The following is a 20,241-nucleotide window of genomic DNA, read 5'->3' on the forward strand; positions in this document are numbered from 1 at the left end:
GGGGAAGAGCAGTGAAATCCATCCTCGGTCCGTGCGTGTTTAGTAAGCGCCTACTCTGGTGCCAGGCAGGCCCAGGGGATGGGCCTGGGACATCTCTTCAGAGGCAGGAAGAAGCGGTGGTGTTGAGGGGTCCTGTTCTGCACTTGCTGTGGTTGAGTTCGCAGAGTGCAGGAGTGGCCAGAAAAGCAGAAAGGCCATGGGTCCCTAGGGTCTTCAGAACAGAAGAAAAGGGGAACACGGGGACATGGGGCCAGGATGGTCCTGAGATGGCCTGGCCCAAGAAGGGAGAGGGACTTGGCCTTGTCCCTACAGGAGGTTGTCACAGGGCTGAGCTCAGGACCTGTGCCGGGCTGTGTCCTCCCTGGCCTTCCAGGCCCCGAGGTTCCTCTTCCTCCTCCCTCCTCCCTTCCCTTGTTCCGAGGGGCCCACCCGCATTCTTGGGGAATCATGGGCTAAAAATAAACAGCTGCCACCAGACTCTGGGCCCAGGGAATAGGTTCAACGGGGATCCTGTGGACAGCGGGTTGGGGCTGGGCCAGAGGGTGGAAGGGAGGGCAGCTGAAGGTCCTGAGCCCCCCATCTGGTGATGCAAGTAATCCCCTGGGCCCCCCCAGCTTGGCCCCTTGAGAGCCAGGCCTTCTAGCCTTCAGCTCCGTGACCTTCTATGGCTGGGGCTATTTGATCCCAAGCAATGTCACTGTGCCTGCCGGAGAGATAGAACATGTGGCAAAAAATAGCTTCACCCCCTTGCAATATTCCTACCCATAACTGGACAGGGTGAGTCTTTATCAGTCCAAAGGCACACTCCCACTGAAGCAAAGGTGCTTTTCTGGGAAGGCAAAACCCGTGACTCCTCAGCCCGGAGAGGACTTCGTGGGGTTCTCATTACTGACAGCATAGTCGGAATCCTTTGGACGGGAGTCCAGCTTTGGGCTGGGAGGCAGGGGTGGGAGTGGGCTGATGTCAACCAGCAGCACCAATCTGTCATCTAAGGAACCTTCATGGGTCTTAGCTGTCCTCTACCCTCCAGCCTGTGGGACAAATGCAAGTCTACTCCCAAAACATACTTGATGTGTTGAAGGATGCATTCAAGGAATGTCATTCCAACGGTGTCATTGCCCGGATTTTTGTGGACAAGAATCCAGAGGCTGGGAAGAGCCTCCCTGGCTCCGTGTGAGCTCCGTATTTAACTGTAGAGAGGCTGCGCTTCCGGGACCAGGCACCCTGGTGCCTCTAATAATACTAATAACAACCCAAGCTACCAGGAACCAAGTGCTGCTGAAGTCCCATGCACCGTGAGGATGATCTCATTAAAGCGAATGCGTTATCGTTTCATATCCATCCAATAGGCGGGAAAAATGGCCCAGAGAGATTAGGCTGTTGCCCATTTTCGCACCCATAGGGAGCTCATAGGAGCCCAGGTCTGGTGCGTTTGCATCAGTCTGACTTCAGATCCGATACCCTGAGCCTTCCAGGGAGTGTTCGGACTCGAAGGGAGGATATACAGGGCTCGAAGGGAGAGGGGAAAGGAGCCACAACGTGGTGAAAGTCCCCAAGACATTTCCTCGGAGAGCTCTCATCGTGTCCTGTGCACCGCTGTGACCCCAGGACCCGCCAGTCCCCACCATGCGTGTGAGCCCCCCAGGCCCTCGCGGATGCCGTTCCCTCTGCCTGGAATGGGCTTCCCTCTCCTCTGAACCCTGCCGGCTCCTGCTCACGTTGCGGATCTCAGCTTCATCCCTTTCCTCGGGGAAGCTGGCCTGGCCAGCTTTGTTCCCACCACCCCCGGGGCTTATGTTGTCCAGGCTTCAGCACAGATGCTGTGAATTAAATGCGCGGTAGAATCATTTTGCGGTTCGTGGCTATCTCTAGATCGAATGGAAGGGCCGGGAGGGCAGGAACTCTGCGGATCTCGCTCACCAAGGTATTTCTGCGACTTAGCGCAGTGCCTGGCACATACGAGTGAGGAAGCAGGGAACAGACGCGTGAATGATTTGCTGAGTGTCGACTAAGGTGGTCCAAACAGGGGTTGCTAATGGAACCAGCCGAGTGGGAAGCGGCTTCCGGGGGACCCAAAGCCTTGCCGGGCGGGCCGGGTGTCAGAGAGGGACAGGAAGGGCCTGGATGACCTTTGACGAACCAGGCCACTCTAAGGTTTGGTCTAAGGCTGTGAAATGCTTTGACGTGGTGGGAGGCTGGGCTGGCATCCCGGATGTTAACCTTTCAAGGTCATTTTCCCCAGGGCCCTCCTCGTTTCCTTGAACAATCAATCAGAGTAAATCCCACCATATGGGTTCTGAACCTTGTGAGGAAACAACTGTACAAAATTGCTCTGAAATGGTTCTGGTGGAAGCTTCTCTCCGTGTTTAATTCTGGAAGGTGGGATTCCTGAGGACTTTCACGTCTACACACATTTCTTTAATGATTGAATTCTTCCTCCCTCCCTTCCCTACTTTCCAACAGAAATGTGTTATCTTTGTGTGCAGAGCAACAAACCAAGGTTACTAAGGATGCCTTCAAATATTTAGGGGGTGGAAGGTGCCTCCTCTTTTTTTTTTTTTTTTAGTATTTGTTTATTTTTGACAGAGAGAGAGAGAGAGAGAGAGGGTAGGGGAGGGGCAGAGAGAGAGGGAGACACAGAATCGGAAGCAGGCTCCAGGCTCTGAGCTGTCAGCCCAGAGCCTGACGCGGGGCTCGAACTCACGGACCTTGAGATCGTGACCTGAGCCGAAGCCAGATGCTTAATCGACCGAGCCACCCAGGCGCCCCTATGCAGCTTTCTAATTGAATGGACCTGCCACAGTTTGTTTATCTCTTCACCCCTTGAAGGACGTTTGGTAGCTCCTGGTTTTTAGCGATCGTGAACAGAGCTGCTACGCACATTTGCGTACAGGTTTCGTACGACCATCAGCTTTCATTCCTCTAGGGAAACCACCTAGGAATGGGGTGAAGTCAGATATGAAGTGTAGGCTTAACTCTGTAAGAAGATGCCACACTGTGTTCCAGAGGGCCCGCACCACACTGCACTCTGGCCAGCAGTGTGTGAGGACTGCTTTCTCCCATCTTGGTAGCACTTGGGATTGCCACGGTTTTGGGAACCATCCTAATGAGCGTGTCTCAGCGTGCTTTTATTTCATATTTCTCTAATAGCTAATGTTGTTGCATATCTTTTCATGTGCTTGTCTGCCACCATGCATTCTCTTTGGCGAAGTATCTGGTCAAGTCTTTGGTCCATTTCTTAATCGGGTTGTTTTCTTGCTGCTGAGTTTTGGAAGTTCTCTGTCCATCCTGAATATAGGGCTGTTGTCGGATACGTGATTTGCAAATATTGCCCCCAGAATGGCTGTTCATTCTCTTAACAGTGTCTTTCACAGAGCAAACCTCTCTCTAACGAAAAAAACGCCAACAAAAATATGGGGTGGGGGCAACTGTGTGGCTCTGTTGTTTGAGCGACGACTCTTGATTTAGGCTTGGGTCACGCTCTCGAGTTATGTGAGATCGAGCCCTGTGTCAGGCTCTGCACTGGCAGTGTAGGGCCTGCTTGGGATTCTCTCTCTCTCTCTCTCTCTCTCTCTCTCAAAATAAATAAATAGACATTGAAAAAATAAAATAAAAAATTGTGATTGAAGGAGAGTTGAGATACAGTGCTATATTAGTTTTAGGTGTGCAACAGAGTGATTTGACAATTTGACAATTCGATATTCACCACCTGTCAACATACAACAATATTACAATATTACTGACTATATTCCCTATGCTGTACTTTTCACCCTTGTGGGTTATTTATTTTATAACTAGAAGTTTGTACCTCTTAATTTCCTTTCTAATTTTGAGGAAAATTTTTATCAGTATTTTCCTGTATAGAGTGTATGTTCCTCTTTCTTTCTTTTCTTCTTCTTCTTCTCCTCCTCCTCCTCCTCCTCCTCCTCCTCCTCCTCCTCCTTCTCCTGAAAGAGAGAGAGACAGAGCACGAGCAGGGAAGAGGGGCAAGGGGAAAGAGGCTGGCACTATTTTTATACAACCTCATAAAATTCCTCCTACCTATTACAGGGGGAACAAACTGAGGCAGCATAGAGCTTAAACGATTTGCCCAAGGTTCGCTCAGCAGAGCTGGGATTCAAACGTATGTCTCCAGGACTTCAGAGCCCGCCCTTTTCACCACTTGGATCAGGTTAAAACTCTGCCTGTGGAATCTCTCGTTGGAACATCATCAGAGCAAGGAAACCAGTAACATTTGCTCCTACTTGTCATTCGGTTCTTAGCTTAAATGTCACCTCCTGAGGGACAGCTTCGTTGGCCACTCCATCTAACATAGGCTCCCTCCCCATGTCCCCGCTTCTTTCCACCTCTCCTCCCTCGTCCCCTCTCCTGAGAATGAGTGTCTTCAAGGCACGTTCCATTATCTGAACTTTGTTAGTTTTCTTTAATTATTTGTTTTCTTCTACCTAATTTGTTTCTTCCCCACCAGAGGGTCAGCTGGGTGAGAGCAAGGACCTTGCCTTTCCTCTGCTTTCTCTCCAGCTTCTAGCCTAGCACCTGGCACAGAGTGAGTGCAGACAAAATACTTGTTAGACAATGTAAGTGGGGTGGATGGATGGACTGCCTCAGTTGGGAAAATTTGGTTTTTCAAGAAGGAGAGAAATGCACCCTTGGAACTAATCAGGTTCCGACTAGAAGAAATCGAAAGGCATCTTCCTTATGAACATACTTGTTTGTGTATATAGACACGATATGGAGCATTTGCTTTAACAAATAGAATTTATACGTGCATATGCTAGTATATGCCTAGAATATCTCTGGAAGGATACACAGGAAACTGGTGTAAAGCTGGGTAATCAGGATACTGGAGACAGAATGAGGGTCACCTTTCACTAATACACTCTTTCGTTCGTTTTGATTTTTTTTTTATCATGTGCATGTATTGCGTATTCAGAACATATATTTCATTTTAGAATCACATCAGATTTCTTCCTGGGAAAGGCTGAGGAGCAGAGCTAGTCAAGAGGTTAATCAGAGGAAGCTGCTCCAAAGGCAATTAACACCTTTCTCCAACCAGCAGCTTATTTGTAGGAACTGAAGCAAGGTAAGTGTTAATGCAGAAAAGGTTTTATGAGAGTAGGCAGGCAGGCAACATGTATTGAGTCATTATTAATGAGCAGGGCTTATTAATTAATTTTTAATAAAATGCATGTTCATTGCAACAATGCAAACTTAAAGACGTATCTGAAGCAAAGCTAACGCCCTCCGGTCCCGCTCCTTTGACACACTGTAATTAGAAATTTGATTTTCCTACTTTTTCTTTGCTTAACCCTGTGTTCGGGGTGATTTGGATATGTTTCTTCTGCTTTCCATGAAATTAGACATTATTCTTTACCATCACCTGCTTCATACATTTTAGAGAGAATTTTAAGTTGGCACACAGAAATCTACCTCATTTGTTTTAAGAGCCACATACTATGCAACTGTATTGATACAATCAGGGCGTTTCTAAATTCTTGTTGTTACAAAAATGTTGTGATGCATATTCTTGTGTCTATACTCTGTGTTATTGTTTTCATTTCTGAAGATGGTCCCACTTTTTTTTTTTTTTTTTTAAGTAGGCTCCACGCCCAACGTTGGGCTTGAACTCATGACCTTGAGATCAAGAGTTGCATGCCCCACCCACGGGGCCAGCCAGGCATCCCACGCATTTTTTTTTTTTTTTTTGTGATACCATTTTTGAGAGTTTTTCCTAAAAGACTGTAATTTTTTACAGCCGGGTGTAGCAGTGTTGGTTCTCTGATGCCTTCAGAAGCGTGAATGTTATCAATATTTTTCATGTTTGCCAATATGAGGAGATATGTGGGGGTTCATTATCTAATTTTCACTTCCCTGCTTATACATATGTATGCTGCCCATTTTAATTTCTTCTTCTGTACAGTATTTACAGTCTTTGCCCATATTCCCACTGGGTCGTTTGTATTTTTCCAGTTCATCTGCAGAAACATGTTCACGCCGGGGATGGTAAGCCTTTGCTTTACGAAGTTTAAATATTTTCTCCCACATTTTGACCTCATTTGTGATGTCTTTTGTTCTACAGAAGTTAACATTTTTCCTGTAATCAGATCTTTCTATTTTTTTTTCCTTCATAGTTATTAATAACCACAGATGTTTCCATAACCCAGTGGTTTTTGTACTGCACTCCTGACCTTCGGATTTCGAGGGGATGAATGGACGTCAGGGGTGGGACCGAGCCGGCTTGCGCTGCTGGGGGCTCGCGCCCCTGCTCCTTCCTCTCTTGTCACTGATTTTTCACACGCTACCCTGATACTGCTGTGGCAGAGGGCCTAGGATCTGGAGCCAGAATTATTGGGCAAAATATTCAACCTCCCTAGGCCTGAGTTTAATATCCTGAGGATTTAGAACAGTGCCTGCCTCTGGGGTTATGCTGAGACTCAGTGAGCTGATCCGTGGAAAGCCACTGCTTAATGAGCAATTGCCATGTACCTGACAATGCATTAGGCAATGTGTGTATGTGTATTGTTACCCTGTCCTTCGAAGCTGTCTGAGAGGCCCGCAGGATTATCCCTGTCTCGCAGAGGAGGAAACTGAGGCCCTGAGAACTTAGGTAACTTGCCTAAAGGCACAAGGATAGTGAGTAATGGAGCCAAGATTTGCTCCCTGGTTTCTCTGCGACTTCAAGGTCCTGCTTCTCCTCTTATCCCCTCTCTATACCACATCGATATTGAATTGAGCATCTACTCTGTTCCTGCCTAGTGGTAGGCACTGGGGAATCCAGCAGTGAACATGACAGTGTCAGTCTCTTGCTGACAGTCTACTGGGTGAGGTGGTCATGAACTAGACGACTTCAAATTATGGGTCCCTGAAATTATGAGTTTTGCAGGGAGAGACAATATGGTAATTGCTCTTTTTAACTGAAGGATCAGGAGAGGACTTCCTGAGAAAATTCTACTTGCCCCGAGACATAAAGAGCGAGTAACAGCTGGCCAGTAGGAAACTGCACCATATCAACTGGGTTGGCTCTTTGGCGGGCTCCAAGAATGGAATGGAAGGTTTGTGCAGGGTTTGAGGTAGAGGGGGAGAGGTCAGGGGATGCCAGAACATGCAAGGCCTACATGGGTTGAGATGAAAAGTTTGGATATAACTCGAAAGGCATTAAGAAGCCATGGAAGGTCGAAGCAAGGAAAGGCTACATATGACCGTGCTTTGAGAATATCGCCCTGTAGACCTATGCATACTCTGTGACGAAGTAATTCTACTCCTAGGTAGGTACCCACAGAAATGCATGCTGAGACAAAAAGATGCCAAAGACAAAAATATTGACAGGCACATTCTTTGGAATAGCTGCAAATTGTAAACCACTGAAATGCCTCTCAGTACTTGGCTGAATAAATATTGATATAGCCAGACAACGGAATACTATACAGCAATGAAAATGAACACATTAGAATGATAGGTAATGATATGGATGCGTCTGACAAAAGCAGTGACGGGTGAATTAAGGCAGATATAAAATGGTACCTATGGTATTAACCCATGTATATCAACTTCCAAAGCAGGCAAAGCTAATCCAGGGTGCTAGAAGTCAGTAGAGTGGTTATCCCAGAGGAGCAATGTGGGTGATAGGGAGGGGGCATCCAGGGGCTTCTAGGACGCCAGTGATGCCCTGCTTTTTGAGCCAGGTGCTGGTTACACAGGTGGGTTCGGTTCATCAAGCCTAACACTTAGGATTTGCGCGTGACCCTGCAAGTATGTTCCACCCTGGCCAGTATGTGAGCATTGAACTTGGAAAGGGGCAGGTATGGTCTGCGGGAGATGAGGTAGGGCTATCGCAGCAGGATCCAGGTGAGTGATGGTTGGTCTGGAGGGGCGGCAGGGGCGCTGGAGGCCTGAGATCCGGGCGGACACCCACCCTGGAGAAGAGGCCACGGGCCCGGTGATAGTGGGGGAGTGGTGACCTGGGAGCACGTGTGCGGGGGCAGCAAGGCTGACCCTCCAGCTTCTAGCACGAGCACCTGGGTGGCAGGAGGCATCAGACTAAAGGTGGAGAAGGTGGGGAAGGAGCAGGTGTGAAGAGAACGGCAGGCTCCGGGGCTTGGTTCTGGACATGTGAGATTTGAGATGCTTCCCAAAGGCGACATCACAGGAACAGATGGATATACGGATGTGCGGTTGAGATTTCATTTGGAAAAAGAAAAGACTTCTGCTGCTTTGGAGAAGGCCCTTGTACAAAGCACGTTCAGTTTCCTTCTCTCATTCCGCTTCCTGACAAAAATCCTTTCATTTTTTTTTTTTATTTGAGTAGAGTTGACACGTAACGTTACATTAGTTTCCGATGTACAACGTAGTAATTTAACTTCTCTATATGTTATGCTACGCTCCCCACGCTCACCACAAGCACAGCTACCATCTGTCACCGTGCAACGCTGTTACAATATCACTATGTTCCCAATTCTGTGCCTTTTATTCCCCTCAAAGTCTTATCTGTATGGGAGGCGAGGTGGGGTTGGGTGGGGGGGATGTTTCTTTATGTAGAAAGTAGAGTTATATTCATGTGTGTTTTGTTACATGAACGCGCCATATTTATCTGTTATAAGGGCAAGCCCTGGGATAGGAACCTGGGCTGACCTCCAGGGGGACTGAGTTCAGAGGTCTAAGACCCAAGTGTCATGGAGAGAGGAACTTTCAGAGAGCCCCGGGCCGCTGGGACAGAGAGCCCCGGGCCCCCTGCCACAGGTGCAGAAACATGGGCCTTGTTACCCTTTTGATTCAGTCTCTCCCTGCCTCCCTGAAGAACAGGGGTCACACCCTTCCCTTCCCGGAACTTCCAAAGCTTCCCGTTGCCCTCGGGATGGAGCTCTTGGCGTGGGCCACTAGGGCTAGCCAGCAAGAGGCCTCTCATTCCTGCAGCCTCAACTTTCACTCTTTTTACCGGATTCTCCCATGTTCCAGACACAAGGGACTTTCTTCCCTTCTGCTGAATGCTCTCCGTTCTTTCCTGTTCCAGGCCTTGGTGCCATCTGTTTCCTCTGCCTGGGAACTTGGTCACTCTCGTTCACCCTTCATTGGGCTTAGCACTGCATAGCCTTCGAGTCTCAGCTTCATCCATTTTTGTCAGGAAGGCTTCTCCATTGTCTGAACAGGATGAACCCCCGACCTGTTCACCCAAGGCATCCAGTACGGCCGGATGTGACCCGCACTGCCCTTCATGGTAGGTCTCATTCAGTGTCCTGCTGTTGCCACCGGACTGTGAGCTCCAGGGTGGTGGGGACTGTGCCTTGTCCCCTGTACCTGGGAACTAGGCTCAGTGCTCAGCATGGGGGCGGTTGGCTGATTTGTCCCCCAACCTCCCAGATCAAAGACCGCGTGACCTGCTCCCTGGCAGGAGATGTCAGACACGTTCTCACAGCTATGTTCTTCCCTTGCCTTCTGGGATAAACCTCAAGACCCAGCCAGTGACCATGAAGCTGGGCATCCTTCATTTATACCCCTAGGCCCAATGAGGCCCAGTGTCCCCCGTGTTGTCTTTGTGTTTATAAAATCCTCTGAAAGTGCTCGTGACCATGACTGACCCCACATCTACTGTTTTCAATAGAAATCTTGGACACAGTTTATAAGCGGATTGGAGCCCAAACCTGGACCCGTCCCCTTGCCAAAACCGTTGAAGGTCAAATTCACTGGGGCCAACGCAGTCTGAAACCATGAAAACCATGAAGGCGTCCAACAGCAGTGTAGATGGTGACGCTGGAAGAGGCAATGGTCACCGAGCATGAAGGCAGTAAAAAGCTGGGTCACAAAGCCTTAAGAATTCGAATTCCCTTTACTGTAGCGATCTCACCTCTAGGAGTGCTTTGTAATGAAATAGTGCATGGAACAGAGACGAAATCATGAGGATGTCCACTACAGTGTTGCTCATCACGGTGAAAAACATGGGAATAATCTAGATGGCCAACAACAGGAGATTGGTTAAAAGTAACAATTCCGACAGCTGTCTGCCACCATTACAAATGATGTTGTATGTGGACGTTACTTACGAGGAATTATGTCCATGACGTGTGTGTGTGTTAAGGGCCAATGGGTGGCAAGAGACAGAGATCCATTTCAAAATGGAAAAAGCAAAGGGAGGACTTATTGGCTTATGGAATCTAAAGGAGACTTGGACAACCAAGGTTCAGGAAGGGCCATGGTGTGGCCAGACCTTAAAGACGACTGGAATGTGGGATTCAGACAGCTCCAAGATTTCCTCTCTATCTGCTATCTTTGCCTCTCCCCGTGTCCAGACTCCCTTTCTCACTGCAGACCAGATAGTGAGGAAACAAGGTTTAGGCACAGGAAAGACTGCACCCAAATCCAAAAACTTTTAAGCAAGGAATATATTGGCCACCTGTGGTCAAGGACCCAAACCAGAACCAGTCAGTTGTGGGCAGGGCAGGTTGGCACTGTGGTTGACCCAGTTGGGGTCAAGACCTGCCACTGAACCAGTCAACTAAGACCAAGGGAGGGGTGTCCTTAACCTAACATGAGAGTTCCAGAATTAAACAGGGAAGAAGGGAACCGGCCGATAATCTCAGTTATCCTCTACTTAGCATTAAAGGAAATAGATAACAAAACAGGAAGCCGAGTGATGTTCCATTTCTGTAAAAATGATGGGGCAGGGGGTTGGTCAACAGGAGAAAGAAGTCCAGCAAGGTATTCTGAAGTGTTAAAAGTGATTTTCTCACAGCACCTAGGTGGCTCCGTTGGTTACGCGTCCGACTTTGCCTCAGGTCATGATCTCGCGGCTTGTGGGTTCGAGCCCCGCTTCGGGCTCTGTGCTGACAGCTCAGAGCCTGGAGCCCGCTTCGGATTCTGTGTCTCCCTCTCTCTCTGCCCGTCCCCTGCTCGCGCTCTGATTTTCTCTCTCTCTCTCAAAAATAAGTAAACATTAAAAAAATTTTTTTTAAATTAAAAAAGTGCTTTTCTTGCAGCCGGGCTGTGTTTTCTACAATGAACACCAATTCTTTGTGAGATTAAAATAATTTTAAGAGAGAAGAGTTAAACGGACTCCCCGAGTGTTCAGCATGTTGACTCATCAACTCAACCTTCCCTGCCTCTCCCTGCCTCTCCCCTTCAGCTAGCCCGCGCTGGATTTGAAACACAAATGATTCTGTGAACTGCCGACCTCATTTGTGTCTCCAGTCACCCATCCATCCAACTCATCGGCATCAATAGGGGTCCAGTAAGTGCCAGGCCACAACACGTGCTGGAAATGCAGTGCCGAGGAAGGGCCTGGCCTGTCCTCCAGGAGCTCCAGCAGAAACAAAAGAGTGCATATCAGTTATGCCTTAGGAAGCTCAGCACAGAAGTGTAAGCAGCGTGCCAGGAAAATATAGACCTAAGAACAGCACCTCCTGTTTATGGGGATCTTGAGAGGTGGTTTGAGGCACTTGAGGTCTTGGGGCATATGCAAAGGTACAGGGTTCACCAGCAACTGGCAGGCAGCTGGGTGTGGCAGGAAGTCTGAGGGGGCAGGCAGTGAACTCCATTCACTAAGCACTGAGTGCGTATCTATCACGTGTCGGGCTTTTGGCTATGGGCTTGCCGATGAGATAAGAAAAGCATTTGGGATTCAATTCCAGAGGATCCTGAATGCCATTCTATCTCTTTTCCAATAAAACAAAGCTGAAATTAAAATGTGGGCTTATCACTTCCCCACCAGGAGGGACAAAGATCTCGCCTATCTATCCGTGGGTCCTCTTAAGTATCTTCAGCTTCTGCAACTGCACATTAAGGGCGGGCCCGGGTGTGTGTATGGGGTGGTGGTGAGGGCTTCCCAGTACCCTGCTTCCTGGCTTTGTAATCCCATCCAAGTGCCAGGGATATCAGAACGCGGTATTAGGGGAATTCTCCCAGGAAATGTTACAGAGGTTGAGCTGTGTTCAGAAGGTCCTCGCTGGGCATTGTATTAGGGGCCTGGAGTCACCATCATGGCACTACTCTCCAAGCTTTGGGTCTCCCAGAGGGGCTCTGGGGAAGGGGGGTCGTTGTCTCTGAAGTGCCTTTCATGCACTAAGCCGAATGACCTTGGCCTGAATCGCTGAGGGTTATGTAAGATTAGGTAGCCACTTAGTCAAAAATAGCTCTCATGCTGACTCCAGCCTACAGAACAGCATCCAAGCGAAGGGGACACAGATGGACCAGAGCTGGGCACGCACGGGGAAATTCCCTTCCTGGTCCTCACCACTGGAAAATTGTTTGAGAGTGTCGGATGGAACTTCAGAGCTGCCGACAGGTGATGTCCCATGCTTGTCTATTTGGCTGCAGCAGTGTGGCTGTTATGGGCACAGAGATCTTGGGCACAGAGACCAAGGGACCATAAAGACGGTAACTCAGTGCAGACATTTGAATAATTTAAGTAAGAGAGTACAGCAGGCAGAAGAAAGAGCACCGAACTAGGAGTCTTCAGATCTGCTAACTGCCAAAGACACTCTAGAGCCGGGCACTTTCATTTATTCAGTCAACAAATACAGACCAGTCACTATGTGCCAGAGAGTGTGCGAGCATTGGCGACACAGAGGTGGTGACAGAAGCCATCCCTACTCTCACAGAGTTCCAGCTTGTGGTCAATTGTCTTGTCCCCCATCCTACTGAGAACTAACATTTTCTGAGATCTTCCCTGTCCCGGGTGCTTTACAAGACATTGGCATTCACGTGAACAAGACAGACACTGTCCCTGGCTGCATGTAGCTTCTAGCCTAGAGGAAGAAACAGACAACAGACAAGCCAGCATCAATGAAACCCAAACAAAGTATCTTTATAATGACAGTTCGGCGGCCGCTTCAGTGGGCCCCTTCTGCATCTAAGAGGAGGATCTCTCTATTGAACGAATGAGACTGTTCCTATTTTCTTCAAGGTTTCTGCCCAGTGAAGGAGCATGCCAGGGGCCCTTACACTCTCCCTCTGGAAGTTACGCTGGCGGAAAATCATGTGGACCATGTTTGAGGCAGAAACCCTTTCCACTGCTCTTCAGAGTGGGTGTTGGTCTGATACTTTTGGAGGACAATTTGGCAACAGTCATCAAAGCTTTAGAAGTATGCCTCTCCTCCGACCTAAGAAGTCCACTTCTGGGAACTTATCCAAAGGAAATAATTGGATAAGTGCACAAAGATGTACATTATAATGAAGCTCACGGCATTCTTATTTATGATAGTTAAAAATTCGAAATAACTATGAGAGACGACATTGAGAGATCATTGCAACAAATTGCAGTATAGCTGTAAAATGTGGTAAAATGATTAGGCGGTCCTCGATACCACAGAAACGGAAAGATGGCCATATGTGAAGTTAAAAAAAAGTTGTAGGTTGGGGCGCCTGGGTGGCTCAGTCGGTTAAGTGGCCGACTTCAGCTCAGGTCACGATCTCGCGGTCCGTGATTTTGAGCCCCTCGTCAGGCTCTGGGCTGATGGCTCAGAGCCTGGAGCCTGCTTCCAATTCTGTGTCTCCCTCTCTCTCTGCCCCTCCCCCGTTCATGCTCTGTCTCTCTCTGTCTCAAAAATAAATAAAACGTTAAAAAAAAAAAAGTTGTAGGCAGAGAAATTAGACCCCTGTGCACCGTTGGTGGGAATATAAAATGGTATAGCCCCTGTGGAAGACAGTGTGGCAGATCCCTAAAGAATTAAAAATAGAATTATCAGGGGATCTAGCAATCTCACTTCTACGTATATACCCCCAAAGAATTGTCGACAAGTTCCTGAAGAGACCATTGTATATCCGAGTTGATAGCAGACGAAACACGGAAACAACACGTGTCCGTTGGCAGGTAAGTGGAGAAGCAAATGTGGTGTGCGTCTCTCCAATGGAACATTATCTGACCTCAAAAAGGAAGAAAATTCTGACGTGCGGTACAACATGGATAAACCTTGAGGACATTACACTAAATGAAATAAGCCAGTCACTAAAAGAAAAATACTGTGTGATTCCACTTACATAAGTCACTCAGTGTAGTCCAGTCATACAGATAGAGAGTAGCATGGCCGTCGCCAGGGGCTGTGGGAAGGGGACAATGGGGAGTTACCGTCTAATAGGCCTAGAGCTTCGGTTTAACAAGGTGAAAAGAGTTCTGGAGTTTTTTTTTTTTTTTTTTTTTTTTTATTTTATTTTTATTTTTTTTCAACGTTTATTTTATTTTTGGGACAGAGAGAGACAGAGCATGAACGGGGGAGGGGCAGAGAGAGAGGGAGACACAGAATCGGAAACAGGCTCCAGGCTCTGAGCCATCAGCCCAGAGCCCGACGCGGGGCTCGAACTCACGGACCGTGAGATCGTGACCTGGCTGATGTCGGACGCTTAACCGACTGCGCCACCCAGGCGCCCCAGTTCTGGAGTTTTTAATGCCACCGAAATGTACACTTAAAAATGGTTATCATAGTTAAAAAATGGTTAAGGCGGTAAATTTTAAGCCAATTTTGCAATTCATCGGGAATTGCAAGAAATCCCAAAGAGCCAAAACAATCTTGAAAAAGGAAACTAAGTGTGAACACTCACACTTCCTGAGTTCAAAGCATGCTCTGCAGCTACAGTAATCAAAATAGCGTGGTATTGCATGAGAACAGTCTTACATATAGGTCAGTGGAATAGAATCGAGAGTCCAGAAATAATTCTACACATCTTTGACAACTGGTTTTCAACAAGGATGCTAAACCCATTCAAGAGGAAAAGAATCATCTCGTTAACAAAGGGTGCTGGGACAACTGGGTATCTGACATGCAAAGAATAAAGTCGGACCTTTAGCTCATACCCTATGAAAAATAAACTCAAATGTATAAAAGTCCGGGATATGAGGATCTAAAAGTATAAGAAGAAAACATAGGAGCGAGTCTTTATGACCTGGAGCACAAGTGAGGAAAGAAAAAAAAAAACCAGATAAACTGGAATTCATAAAAATAAAAATCCTTTATGCATCAAGGGATACAACCAAGAAAGTGAAAGGAAACCCACAGAATGGAAGAAAACAGTTGCAAATCATATATCTGTTGAGGGTCTGTATTCAGAATATATAAAGAAGTTGTATAAGTAAACCACGAAAAGACCCAACAGCCCAACTTTTTTTTTTTTTAATTTTTTTTTTTTAAACGTTTTATTTATTTTCCAGACAGGGAGAGACAGAGCATGAACGGGGGAGGGTCAGAGAGAGGGAGACACAGAATCCGAAACAGGCTCCAGGCTCTGAGCTGTCAGCACAGAGCCCGACGCGGGGCTCGAACTCACGGACCGCGAGATCGTGACCTGAGCCGAAGTCAGATGCTCAACCGATTAAGCCACCCAGGCGCCCCCCAACAGCCCAACTTTTTACCTGGGCGCAGGACTTGGATATTTCTCCAAAGAATACATGCAAATGACCAACAAATACATGAAGAGACACTCAATGTCATTAGTCATTAAGGAAATGTAAATCAAAATGGCAACGAGATGCCACTTCACATCCATGAGGATGGCTGTAACACAAACAAACAAGTGGAAAATAACAAGTGTTGGGAAAGATGTGGAGAAATTGGAATTTTCCTACATTGCTGGTAGGAATGTAAAATGATGCAGCTACTGCAGAAAATAGTCTGGTATTTTCTAAGTTAAACATAGACTGACCATTCGACCCAGCAAGTCTGCTTTTAAGTATATACCCAAACTGGGGCGCCTGGGTGGCCCATTCAGTTAAGTGTCCGACTCTTGATCTCAGCTCAGGTTTTGATCTCAGGGTCGTGAGCTCAAGCCCCGTGTTGGGCTCAGCACTGGATGTGAAGCCTACTTAAAAAAAAAAAAAAAGGATACACCCCAAAGAATTGAAAACAAGTGTTCAAACAAAATCTTATGTGTGTGTGTTCACAGCAGCCAAAAGGAAGAAATAACCCAAAGGTCCCTCCACTGATGAATAGATAAACAAAGTATGATATACCCTTCAATGGAATATTATTTGGCTATAAAAGGGAATGAAGTTGCTGATCAAGGTCACAACACGGATGGACCTTGAGGACATTATGCTCAGTGAAAGAAGCGACACACAAAAGACCACATATTACATGATTCCGTTTCATAGGAAATATCTAGAGTAGGCAAATCCGTAGAGACAGAAAGCAGATGAAGGGTTCCTCGGGGCTGGGAGAGGGGAAAAGGGATGACCCCTTGATGGGTACAGGGTGTCCTTTTGGAGCAATGAAAATGTTCTGGAACTAGGTAGTGGTCGTGGTTGAACAACACTGTGAATGTAGTGTCACTGAATTGTACACTCGAAAATGGTGAAAATGGTGAAAAAAATACATACATTCCTAAAAAAATAACTGGAAAGAGAGACACTAAAATGTTCACGGTGATTATTTCTGGATAGTGGTAGGATTGACTTTTTTTTTTTCTTTTTTGGTACTTTCTGATCATTTTACAATTAAGCATGTTTTACATTAATAATCAGAGTAGATAAAAGCCACGATGAGCTGTTTTCATTTTAGAAAGCAGGAAGAAAAGGAAAGAAAGAAGGGGGGGCAGTGGAGGGGGAGGAAGGAAAGAAGGAAGGAAGGAAGGGAGGGAGGGAGAGAGGGGAGGGAAGCAGGAGAGGGAAGGAGGGAAGGAAGGCAGGGAGGGAGGGAGTCAAGGGAGCTCTGAACCACCCCACTCCCTGTCTCTCTCATCTGCTTGGGGCTGCAGGCCTGAGTAGAGGGGCTGAGAGTTGTCAGGGTTTCTGGTTAGACACCAAGAAGGACCCTTTAGGTCAATAGGGGCGAGGTCACAGCCAACCGACTCTTTACATGTGCTGTAGAAAGATCCTCAAACTGTACTGTGTAAAAGGCAAGGTGTAGAACACAGTACTTCGATTACTGTAAACACACACACACACACACACACACACACACATCACTAAAAAATGTAAACACATACAATTGCAAATGCAAAGATACTCTCTGCCAACATGAATAAAAAACAGTAAAAACCCGTTTTCCCCAAAGAGGGGAACTGGGTGGCTAGGAGGCGGGAGAGGGAAGGAAGGGAGCTGATTTTCACTCTGGACCTTTTGAGTTATATCATTTTCAAAGACATATACTTTTTTCTTGAGTATTTGCTTTGCATCCTAAAAAACAAAGTTTCCCAAACATTAGATGAAAGATATTCAGGTAAAAAAATATACTGTTTCTGCCCTATTTTGTGTTTACCAAAGTAACAGTAGACATTACTTAACATCAATAAAGTAGGTGTTCCTCAAACATTGAAACAACACAGGAAAGTTTAAAGGAAACACAGAACACTCCTCACTTACTTTCAAAGGGAAAGTATATTTAATAATAAAATGCATTTGAAAATAAAAGAAATGTATCAGAAAAATGGTCATTTTTTTTTTACTTCTCTTTTTTTCTGCATTTTCTATAATGATATCTATTATTTTATTTTGGAAAAAGTCTGTAATTAACCAAGTTCTTAAACATAAAGGCACTGGCTTTAGGCGGCTGGTAAAGCATGTGCTGGTCTGACCTTGACCTCTGAGCAGCCCCTGACCGTTCCCTTCGGCCCTGTGCACTGTAGCCTCCTTGGCCCAAACCCTGGGCCCTGTCTCTCCAGCTGCCCTCAGATGGCCTGCCCTGCCTGCCAAGGCGTTCATTCTGTCCCCATCGGAAGCCTCCTTAGCCCTCACGACTCCCTGGTGGAACCGGTGCTTGGCAGAGGGCAGGGGCTTCTGGATTCCTCTCTAGGAGCGGCGTGGGGGCTGTTTCGAAAGGTATTTGTCCAACAAACGCAGTATTTCCACCTTGATGGTATGTTATAGACAAAGTTTTCAAAATAAATTTTTATTCCTCTTTTACATTAGGTTGAGCAAGAATTATCCATTCTTAAAAAGTGGGTGTGCATGTGTTGGGAGAAAACTGATGGAGAGAAATGGGCCTGCCCTGGGGCCATCTTCCCTGGCCCCCTTGGTGTGGCCACAGCGGGGAGAGCTTGCTGTCTGCCTGCTGTGCAGAAGACAGAGGTAAGCCTAGATGCCTCCAGCTTCCTTGTGCCCAGGCGTGTCATTGAAAAACCTTCCTGGGCTCTCCCCCATGGTCTGGGACCAACATTTGGAAGTTTTCTCCCGGGATGTGTTTTCTGAGCCTCACCCCTACTTGGCTTCTCTGCTCTGCTGTCCTTTGCATACTCTTGAGGTAATGCTAGGTCAGACCAAAGAGGGCCAGTCAGAAACTTCCCGGGTTCTCTAGTGGCTACTCTGGCAAGGTCCTTTTACCCCGGATAATTCCTCTGTTGCTTAAAATACTTCCATTTGAGAACCATCCTTTTGCAGTATTAATTCTAAATTCCTATTTAAGAACAAACAAAAGTTCATGTCTCCCCTGAATTACAAAAATATGTAATTGTGTAAAATAGGGAAAGGTGGACTCTTCCCCACCAAAAGTCACAAAATATTCACACACCGAGTGAGTACCTAAAGAGGATACTATAGATATTATAGTATAGAAATACTATAATATTTTTTTGAGGTCTTTAAAAATAAATCTCTGAGGAGCACCTGGGTGGCTCAGTCGGCCAAGTGTCTGACTCTTGCTTTTAGCTCAAATCACAATCTCACAGTTCGTGAGTTCCAGCCCTACATCAGGCTCCCTACTGACAGTGTGGAGCCTGCTTGGGATTCTCTTTCTCTCTGCCCCTCCCTGTTTGCTCTCTCCCTCTCAAAATAAATAAATAAACTTCAAAATAAATAAATAAATCTCTGAGTCATCATTATTATTATTATCATTGCTTTATATAATTGTGATCATTCCATATATGAATTTTGATCCTTTTTAATAAAAACCATTTCAACAGAAGCATTTTTGTTGTTGTTGCTGGAAATCCTGGCTCTGCTGTGTTATTAATGATTTTATCTTGGGCATCTTCTTTAATCTCTCTGTGCCCCAGTTTCCTTACCTGCAAAATGGGGATAATACCAGTATTTACCTTCCAGGGTTCCTGCAAGGATTCAGTGAGACAATGCAGGGAAAATGCTTCGCCAACAGTGAAATGCAATTAAATGTTAGCCATTCATCCATTGCTAAGCATGGTTGATTTCATTTTTCTGCTGTCATGAATAATACTACGATGAACACCTGTCTGTGTGGAGTCTTGTCCATATTGAGGATTTATTCCCTAGGAGCGATTCCTGGAAATGGAATTGCTGGACCAAAGGGTTAAGACTTTTCTAAAGTTCCTGATACAGATCGTTACTGCCACTCCTACCAGGAACGAAAAAAATCCTGACTTGATTTACCATTTATTTACTTGTTTGTTTACTTATGTATTTATTTCCAGCTTTCTTGAAATACAGTTGACATATAACATTGTGTAAGCTTAAGGTGTACAATGTCATGATTTGATAACGTATAGATTACAGAATATTTTCCACAGTAAGGTTAGTTAGCACATCCTTTACCTCACATAATTACCGTTTTGTCGTTGTGAAGAATCCTGGTTTTAGATATGAATCTGTCCTCTGCAGGACAGGACACGGGGCTCCCTTCCCCTACCCCAGCACCCCCAACTTTAGTGGGTGTGATTTTATTTATTTTATTTTATTTTTTTTAATTTTTTTTTCAATGTTTTTTATTTATTTTTGGGACAGAGAGAGACAGAGCATGAACGGGGGAGGGGCAGAGAGAGAGGGAGACACAGAATCGGAAACAGGCTCCAGGCTCCGAGCCATCAGCCCAAAGCCTGACGCGGGGCTCGAACTCACGGACCGCGAGATCGTGACCTGGCTGAAGTCGGACGCTTAACTGACTGCGCCACCCAGGCGCCCCTGGGTGTGATTTTAGAAGCCTTCTCTCTCTGGGGCACCTGGGTGGCTCAGTCAGTTGAGTGTCGGACTTGGGCTTAGGTCATGATCTCATGCTTCATGAGTTCAAGACCCACATGGGGCTTCCTGCTGTCATCATAGAGCTGGTTTCAGATCCTCTGCCCCACCCCTCTCTACTCCTCCCCCTGTTTGCGCTCTCTCAAAAATAAAACATTAAAAAACAAACAAACAAGAAGCCTTCTCTCTCTGAACAAGCCCCAAGCCTGCCTCCAAGTCTGATAAGACATCTCGGCATCATGCAGGGACCTGGTAGAGTAACTCTCAGTTGTACTCTTTGTGAGACAGGGGCAAGGATCTTGCCCAAGGCGTGGTGAGGAATAATCAATGGCTAATGGCTGGAGTGGACTTTTGTCCTCCTGGTCATAAAAGACCTTTGATTTGCTTGGCCACTTTTGAGTTTC

General features: G+C 46.5%; 1 protein-coding gene across 2 annotated transcripts in view; it reads left to right on the top strand.

Annotated features, from left to right (window-relative positions):
- Positions 1-18,715, top strand: part of ARHGEF37 (Rho guanine nucleotide exchange factor 37) — a 103,965-nt gene extending 85,250 nt beyond the window's left edge. For both annotated transcript variants that reach the window (XM_053907027.1, XM_053907028.1), the window contains exon 13: positions 17,825-18,715. In XM_053907027.1, coding sequence (XP_053763002.1) covers positions 17,825-18,103 — 279 coding nt within the window. In that variant the 3' untranslated portion in view covers positions 18,104-18,715. The remainder of the gene's footprint in view (positions 1-17,824) is intronic.
- Positions 18,716-20,241: the final 1,526 nt, after the last annotated feature.

This window comes from Panthera pardus, unplaced genomic scaffold (assembly GCF_024362965.1).
Source record: "Panthera pardus isolate Hobbes unplaced genomic scaffold, ASM2436296v1 HiC_scaffold_2, whole genome shotgun sequence".
Taxonomy (NCBI): Eukaryota; Metazoa; Chordata; class Mammalia; order Carnivora; family Felidae; genus Panthera; species Panthera pardus.